The sequence below is a fragment of the Alosa pseudoharengus genome, unplaced genomic scaffold, assembly GCF_046254945.1.
Source record: "Alosa pseudoharengus isolate Yale_2024_CS ecotype anadromous, Long Island Sound unplaced genomic scaffold, YU_APseudo_1.1 YU_APseudo_1.1_scf_18, whole genome shotgun sequence".
NCBI classification, from domain to species: domain Eukaryota; kingdom Metazoa; phylum Chordata; class Actinopteri; order Clupeiformes; family Clupeidae; genus Alosa; species Alosa pseudoharengus.
Window position 1 is genome coordinate 28435424 of NW_027468650.1, and position 8421 is coordinate 28443844.

An 8421-nucleotide genomic window follows, 5' to 3' on the forward strand; every position below is an offset into this window, starting at 1 on the left:
ACACAACAACTTCTAGTTGTTCTTTTGCACTTTCTAAGTAGAATAAACTTGGAAGTTGGAAGATCTTTACATAAGAGCTTTATGCTGGGGCCAGGTCTTGTTTGAAATGCACAACTTCTAGTTGTTCTTCTGTATTTTCTAAGTTGAATAAACTTAAGGTTGGAAAATGTTTTACGTCAGAGCTTTACTGTGGCCCAGGTGCGTATGCAGAAAGTATCATTGTGCAACAGCAGTGGTAACTGGAGAAAGAGAGCATGAGAGGCACTGTTCAATTATATGGTTATGGGATTTGGCAGACGCTTTTGTCCAAAGCGACATATAAAAATACAAAAACAATATAATATTTAAAATTTAACAGGGAACAGATTAGAATGTTGGTCAAACTATAATAATATAAGGAGAATAGAAATAATAAACAACAATGTCAATTCAATCAATAGCCTAATAAAATAAACAATGAAAATGAGGGGAAAAGCAATAATAAACAATAATGTCCATTCAATCAATGATATAAAAACAATAACATGTTAAGACTACATTAAGGAGAATATCAATAATAAAATTAATGTCAAATTAATCAACAGCCTAATGGAAATAAAACAATATTATACAAACCATAACGCATAATAAGCGCTTAAAGAACAGAAATGTCTTTAGACTCCTTTTAAATGACCCATAACGATCACAGGAACGAAGAGCACTAGGCAACTCATTCCACCAACATGGAACCACTGAGGAAAAAAGTCTGGAATTAGACCTAGCGTTTATGACTGGTCGACACAACAGACGATCATCAGAAGACCGCAGTGGGCGGTTGGGGATGTACGTCTTGATTATTGAATTAAAATAACAGGGAGCAGATCCAGTCAGTGTCCTGTAGGCCAACGTGAGAGATTTAAATTTAATTCTGGCTACTATAGGGAGCCAATGGAGATATACAGTAGCAAGAGTTATAGCAAGAGTTGTTGTACAGTTAGGTTTTCTGGAAACACACTTGGTTGAGATACTGTTCATTCATGTTGGAATAGCAATAGCAGTGTTGCTCCATGTTAGACCCATTTACCCCACCTAACCCCCCCCTCCCTACCCTGTTCTCTCCCTGTCTAGGTGAGTGATCGTGGGGAGCGCCTGACCCACCTACAGCTGGAGCTAACCTCTCTGCAGTCCTCACGGGAGCACACCAGGAGGGCCCTGGCCTTGAAGGAACACCTGGTCACCCAGCTGTCCCAGGAGAACCGAGCCTTGGGGGAGAACCTGGACTCCCTCCAGAACCAGGTACCAGCCACCCACTGTTTCATAGACTACGCAAGCTACGCAGATGCATACGCATGGAGCCACACAACGAGGGTTTGATGAGTTCTTGCGTAGCAAAATGTGTTGTCCAAATGTGATCAAATGTCACGTCATGCGTTTCCCATGGGAGTGCGTTGACTGTGTAGGTCTCTTTAATACATTCATGAACCTTCCACTTATAACTGTGTCCACGAAATGGCCCCAAACCTCCAACCGCCGCTGTAATGGCACTTTTCACTAGCAGAGGTGGGATTGCGGCTAGTTTTCATCTTGTGACACAGTTTTGTCATCACGCCCAGTGTTCGGTAATGTGATAGGGCCATTTTTAGATCCACCGGGGATTCTACAGGGGTTTGTGAGCGGTCTAAATGAAGGACTTTGGCTCATTTGAATATCGTTTGGGCAGAAATGTAAAATTGTGATTTTTTTCCCCCTCCTCTCTTTTCCACTCTTTTTTTCTCTCTCGTTGAATAATAAATGAGAACATTAAGGAAGCATACTAATGATAAATATAATTGGCTTTGGATTTTCCTTTAAGCACTTTTGGACATTTCTTACACCAGGGGATGAGGAAGGAACTCATTTGCATTGACCAATCACCTTGCCCTTGAAATGAAAAACAAAACAAAAGTCACTTCATTTTCACCCACTCTGATTGCTTGGTGCTCTGTGACCTTTCTTTTGTACATTTCTAACCACATGTCAAACTATATATTTTATTGCTCAAAGTCATTCCCAGTCCTTGCAATGCCTGAAACTGTGATCCAGTAGTATGCTGTGAAAGAGAAACCACTGTGGTTGGGAAATCTGGCAGTCATAATAATGGGCATAAATTATTAATGTTCATCTGAACAGATGTGTACTTGAACGGCTACTGAATAGTCACAGTGATCGGCACTGAACGGCTGACCAATCAATACGCCTGAGCGCCTCTTAGAGTGGTGTTAACCACAACCCCTAAACACACATGCTTATTTCCCTGGTCACATTTGTTGATGTAAACATATACCTAATGCATGAAATATTAAAATGTCAATGTTAAGCTAACATTTTTTATCAAGTATAGTGTGTAAGATTAGCAAAAGATGTGTGCTGAAACAGCTTCCAGCCATTGAACTGATGGATCTCTTTCGTTTCTTATTATGAACTCCACTAAATCCAGTGTTTTAACCCCGGTGCAAATGGCTGTGAGAGCCAGAGAGGATTGGCGTGTTGATTGGGAAGTGTGTTTAACTCCGTCTTCTCTCCACTCTTCACTGTGCTCAGTTGCAGGCCAGCGAGGAGAAAGTTAATAGCCTGGGTTTAGAAGTTGGCACACTGAAGTCCAAATTACAGGAAAAGACCGAACAATCTCAACAGCTGCAAGATCAAATTCTCAAGCAGCAGGAGGCTCTAAGTAGGGCAGGCGAAACTTTAAAAGACACAAGGAAAGCAGCTGGCAATAAGGTAAAGGGAGTTGGATTTTTTTTCTTTCTTCCCTCTTTCTTTCTTTTCCTCCTGAAAAAAAAAATAAAATTGTATGTGTGTGAATGTGTGTGTGTTTCTGAACTTTCTCCTCCCTTGTGATGGTGAATTCCCAAGACGTGTTGTTTAGAGGAGTATGGAGTCTATTACACTAATTTCACAGTGTCTTATCTAAATATCAGCACACGAAGACAGCTCTTATTAGTGTTGGCATCCTCTAAAACGCCAGTGCTACAGTAGAGTTTCATAATCACAGAGGACTAACACTGTGTAGAGAGAAAACAGCTCAACGCTGTCAAATCCAAACTGGCAAAGGAAGAGATATTTTAAGTGTTTTCTCTACAGAGCAAAGCTGTCTCCTTATTTTAACTTTAAATGAATTTCAGATGAAGCAGAGTAAAGGATGGGGGTGGTGTGGGGGGGGGAGGGCAAAAAGTGTGAAGCTTAAGATCTAGGTCTAACCTAATCTTTCCTCTACAGAAGGGAGAATGTTTGGTGATATACATTTAATTCTGCCGCCGCGCAAATAACTATCTGTTTAACCCCCTGCCACCGAACGAAAAAAATACATAACTAAACATAACTGCTTGTGATGGGTTTCAATTAATCTCCTCGACTTTTATCTGCAGATTTGCTAAGCAAACAACACAGCCATTAATTTCGACTCGGGTCCTGTTTCTGCCCCACATCTGGCTTTAGTTTACTGTGAAAACTTCTCTCTCTGATCTCATATGTTGAACTACTGTAACTTTGCCACTGTCCATTTCCTGTGGAACAGGAAAAAAAGAACAAAAATGGAGGGGGGGGGGGGGGGGGGGCGAGTTGAAGAACAATAATAGCTTTTTGTTTCTGAGACGTCTCTGCGTTAGCACAGCTGAATAAATAGGTCCAGCGCCCTGTTTGAAATAACTCCTTCCATGCCGCCTGTTTAGAGTCATGCAAAGTCTCGAGACATTTATTGCCTCACCAGCTCTCAACCAGGCAATCGTTTTCATTTGGAACTAAGACGGAGGTTTTAAAAATATACATATTTGTTTAAATCGATTTCGTTGAGCATTCCTCTCTGGGCGTGAAGGCTGTGAAGGCTGGGTTGGCCAGAGGGCTGGCGATTCTGGCTCCAACCCAGAGGGCTTTTGTTCCAAGCAGCGCTACATTAGTTAGAAGACAAAGACAACAATGGGTCGTGTTTTGTTTCAGCCATCGTGGCCTCCATTATATGGGAAGAAAAAGCATAGGGTGTGTGTGTGTGTGTGTGTGTGTGTGTGTGTGTGTGTGTGTGTGTGTGTGTGTTTCAGGGGGGAGTTATGGGAATGATAATTTGTGGCTGTGAAGTTAGTCCGCCTGAATGGATAGAGACAATGTCAGAGGCTTGCAGCCATGGCTAGGCAGTGGAGGGGGCCGGGATGGATTCCATTCATAGCTGCGTTGAAACTACCCAGAATCCTCGGCTTGAAGGTTGCTTGAACCAGAGGCCCCATTATGGGCAGCAGGATGTTCCCCAGATGTTCTACATGACCTCTCTATACTGTATTCCCTTCACAGCAGAATACCTACAGTATACAGTTAGCCGACTAAAGATAGTTAATTACTGTGTGAACATGCTTTCATAAGCAAATGCAATATATAGAGTATTTAGCAAAATTTATACAAATATGCATTCAAAATACTGTCACGCCTAATTGGTGTTTTACATAGTACTTCCCATATTTTCACATGGGCTATGTATTATAAAGTGTTGCTAAATCAAGCTCAAATGCTAAAGATAGCGATTTTAGTTGTAATACTGATTGAATTGCAACCTAACATAACTTAAAGGGCATGGTAATTCTTTCTGCATCATTCCATGAATATTTAAAATATGTTTTTCCCCCCTCAATAAACTTTTTGTTTGTTTGTTGCTATGAACCCCCCATACACACACTCACACAAACACACCACAAACACACCACACACACACACACACTCCCCCACCAAGTCTCGTTCTCTTCTGTGTCTTTATCGCTTGACTGTGCGTCAACTGGGATTGTGACTGTCAGCTTTTTGATGTGGGTGGAAAAGCGGGTGGGGAGATACGGCGAGACAGATTCGCAGTGATTGATTTAAAAATACCTGCCTCTTGATTTTGTTTGTTTGGTGTCTTTCCTGTCCGTAATCGCATCGCTTTTTCCCCGCGTACTTTTCCTGTCGGAAAGTTTGGGAGTGATTGACCCAGTTGGTGGGTGTTGGGACTGCTCCTGTCTCCACTGTGACACAGACTCCTTAACAAATAATCAACAAAGGGAAGGGTTGTCTGTCATTTAAAACAACACACCTTGCCACGAATGATGCATAGCTCACGGCCCACAGCTTCTTCTGGTGGAAGAGAATTGCCACAGAACACAAACTTGTGTTTTATTTCAATTAATTATTATAATATTGAAATAAATTTGTGCAATGGACTCCTTTTGGAAGTCGGGGTTATTTACATGCAGATTTGTACCTACCTCCACTCAGGTGCAGGTTTAATACCTTTCATTATTCGTCTGTCATAATTACTAGCCTATTGCATGCAGACAGGTCTGTTAATGTAGCTGGTATTTTATGATACTCTGCTGTAATACCAGCACATGGTGGAGCGGCTCATGCTGTCCAGGCTGTATCTGTAATCTCTTTGAAGCCAATGGCCACATGCACAAGGTTAAGCTTCCTCCTTGTGGGCTCTTAATGACATGTAATGTGACATTTAATTTCAACCGCCTTGGCTCTGAAAGGTAACATGTAAACGCGGTGCATCCCGGCGGTAAAAAGGCGTAAAGCCGTGTTGTTTCCCTGCGCCACGGCGACCGGGGCCGCTCCTAATGCAGTGTAAAAGCTGATTTCCTCTGAATCTTTCATGAGGAGGCCGCATCGCACTCGCTCGCTCAGTCGCTCGTTCTCTCCCTCTCTTTTGGGGGGCGGCGCGTGCCCCTCACCTCCACGCATCTCCTCCTCCTCCTCCTCTCCTCTCCTCCTCTCTCCTCCTCTCCTCTCCTCCCCGTCTGTTTTTCCCCGGCCTTCAGACACGCTTAGCGTCAGGCGCCTGAGCAGCCGAGCGCGGCCGCTGTCGGCCCTGTAAAACGACGCCACAATGAGCCTGTTAAATGTGCTCAGCGAGAGGGGAACACAATATATTATGCATGCATGAAATGTACAAACACAAAGGAATTATGCAGCACAGATATGATACACTTCCTCCTAACAGCCTTTTGATGCAGCCTGGGAACCTTTTTTTTTTCGCTCGGCCACTGGCAACATAATACCAGTATCTAAGAAGACTTTTTTGTAACACAAAAGATGCCTAGTTTATATTTTTAGAGCTTACCAAGCCAATGTGTTTGCTTTAATTTGTTTGTGATTAAACCTAGCTGATTGCCTTTTTGCTGTGCACTTACACAGTCAGACTCAGTCATACTTATGGCATCGGACACGCTCTGTGCTTAAAGTGGATTCCGCAGCCCCCTCCACTATTTGTTATTATTATTATTTTTAAGCTGGCTATGCATAATGCAAATGATGAATCCGTCTCAAATTCTACATCTTTCTCCTCAGCTTTCATCAGCCATGGCATGGGTGCTCTGTTGCGGAGGCCAAGGCATCAAGCACTGACAGATGACCAATGCAAAAACATTTAAGGGCTGTAAGCATTGATCTCGATTATGTATGTACAGGCCACAAAAGCAATTATTCTCCCTGAATATAGCTCTGAAAAAAAAAGAAGAAATAATCAGATCGACGGAACAGGGGCCCGAAACGCAGGAATTATTGCGAGTGGCAGATATAAACGAGCGGTGTAGGTTTGCTGTGTGACGTTTTAATGAAAGGAGCCATGGCGACGCCGATAATGAAATCCTGACGCGCGTCAGCGAGGCGGCCGAGGCCTGCCGTCATCCCGTCAGCGTCGGAGGGGCCCGACGGACGGGACGAGCCGAGGAGGAGGAATCTGGTGCCAAGTTGCCTTCTGCTCCGTCATCTGAGACTGTTCTTCTCGGACTGGGGGTGAAGGTCAAGGAGCTATCTTAACTCCATCAATCCTGTGGACAGTTACAAACGACCTTTCACTTTCCATAAGGCACTCAATATGCTGAACTGGGAGGTTGTATGTGTGTGTAGTGTGTGTGTAGTGTGTGTGTGTGTGTGTGGGTGGTGTTGGGATGGGATGTAAGATATATTTTTCTGTGTTTTGGAAACAGAGGGAAATAAGACGCTTGGTGATGTTTGTGGTGAGCGGGCGGGGGTGCGGGTCGGGCTGAGATCTCTCCCAAGCGCTTCCCTCCCCTCCTCACGCACTGATTGAAGCTAATGTCTCATTAAAAGACACTGACTCGCGTTCGGCAAAGCAGAAGATTGAGGATGTTATTGAAAGTCGAGATGAACTCTCGGCATATAAAGAGGCTGATTAGACAATGTGCCCTTAAAAACACACACAGACACACACAAACAAAAGGAGAGTGACGCTTCAGACCAGGCATAATAACACATGCAGTACACACACACACTCTCACACACACACACACACACACACACACCTACACACACAGACACACACACCCACACACACACACACACCTCTATTGTCGGGCACAAGGCTGAGCTTATCTGGTGTAACTCAATAATGTGTTTTCATTTTCAGGCCTTAATTAATTTGAAAGGTTGAATATGACGGGAAAAGTGTTAAGCCTGGAATGAATGATTGTCTTGTCGTTGAGATGAGTCATTCAACTTGTTTTTTCCCCCCGTTGTGTTCCGTCCGTGTGTGTGTGTGTGTGTGTGCGTGTGTGTATGTGTGCCAGCTGACATCCCTTATCCACATGGGCTGCGTTTGTTTGCTTTCAGATACAACGCAAAGACAACAAACTCAACACTCTGCAGAAGGAGCTGCAGGAATGTAAAAAGCAGCACTCTGATTGTAAAAAAGAGGTAGAAGCACAAAAATACACCATCTTATTTTCATACCTTACAGCTTGTTTGACATCTTTCAGGCTTTATGGATTGGTTTCAGATGTATTGTATTTGCAATTCTTAGAATAAACAGTAGCTGTTTTAAAGGTTTTATGGTGCCAGGCGCATGCTATTCAGTCGGTACAAAGGACTGAATGCATAAGAAAATCTATTTTTTATATAAATGTGTATGTGTACTGTTCTTTAAGTTGCTTTGGATAAAAGCATCTGATTAAAGAAAGAATATAAATGAAAATGTGTGTAGAACTCAAATGATCATTTGGGATTTGTGATGCATTTGACCACATATCTCTTTTTTGTCCTGATGCATCCCCAACAAGGAGACTCCTTGTCGAAATTACATAGGTGGTAACAAAAATCTGAATACAAGTGGTCGGCAACGTCTCTGACTGTATGACTTGATGACAAAGATCGCTCAAGACGCATTTTAACCAAAAGCGAAAGTTAAAGCAAAGCCATTGCGTGAGTTTATTTAGTGTCAGCACTTGTGTCCCCCGCAGCATGAGGCGATGGTGCAGAGGCTCCAGGAGGAGGCGGCCGAGCTGACCACCCAGATCCAGCAGCGCTCGCGGGACCTCAGCAGCCTGAGCGCCGAGAGGAGCCGCCTGGACCTGGAGCTCGCCGTCGTCACCGAGAAACACCGCACCGCCCAACACGAGGTAGAATACACACTGTTGCACCACCCCC

The 8421-nt window shown here is 43.6% G+C and overlaps 1 protein-coding gene across 1 annotated transcript in view; it reads left to right on the plus strand.

The window, feature by feature from the left end:
• Positions 1–8421, plus strand: part of LOC143131519 (uncharacterized) — a 125678-nt gene that overhangs the window by 52073 nt on the left and 65184 nt on the right. Inside the window, exons 12-15 of the mRNA XM_076291165.1 lie at positions 1108–1275; positions 2560–2739; positions 7609–7692; positions 8235–8393. Of these exons, the coding sequence (XP_076147280.1) occupies positions 1108–1275; positions 2560–2739; positions 7609–7692; positions 8235–8393 (591 nt within the window). The remainder of the gene's footprint in view (positions 1–1107; positions 1276–2559; positions 2740–7608; positions 7693–8234; positions 8394–8421) is intronic.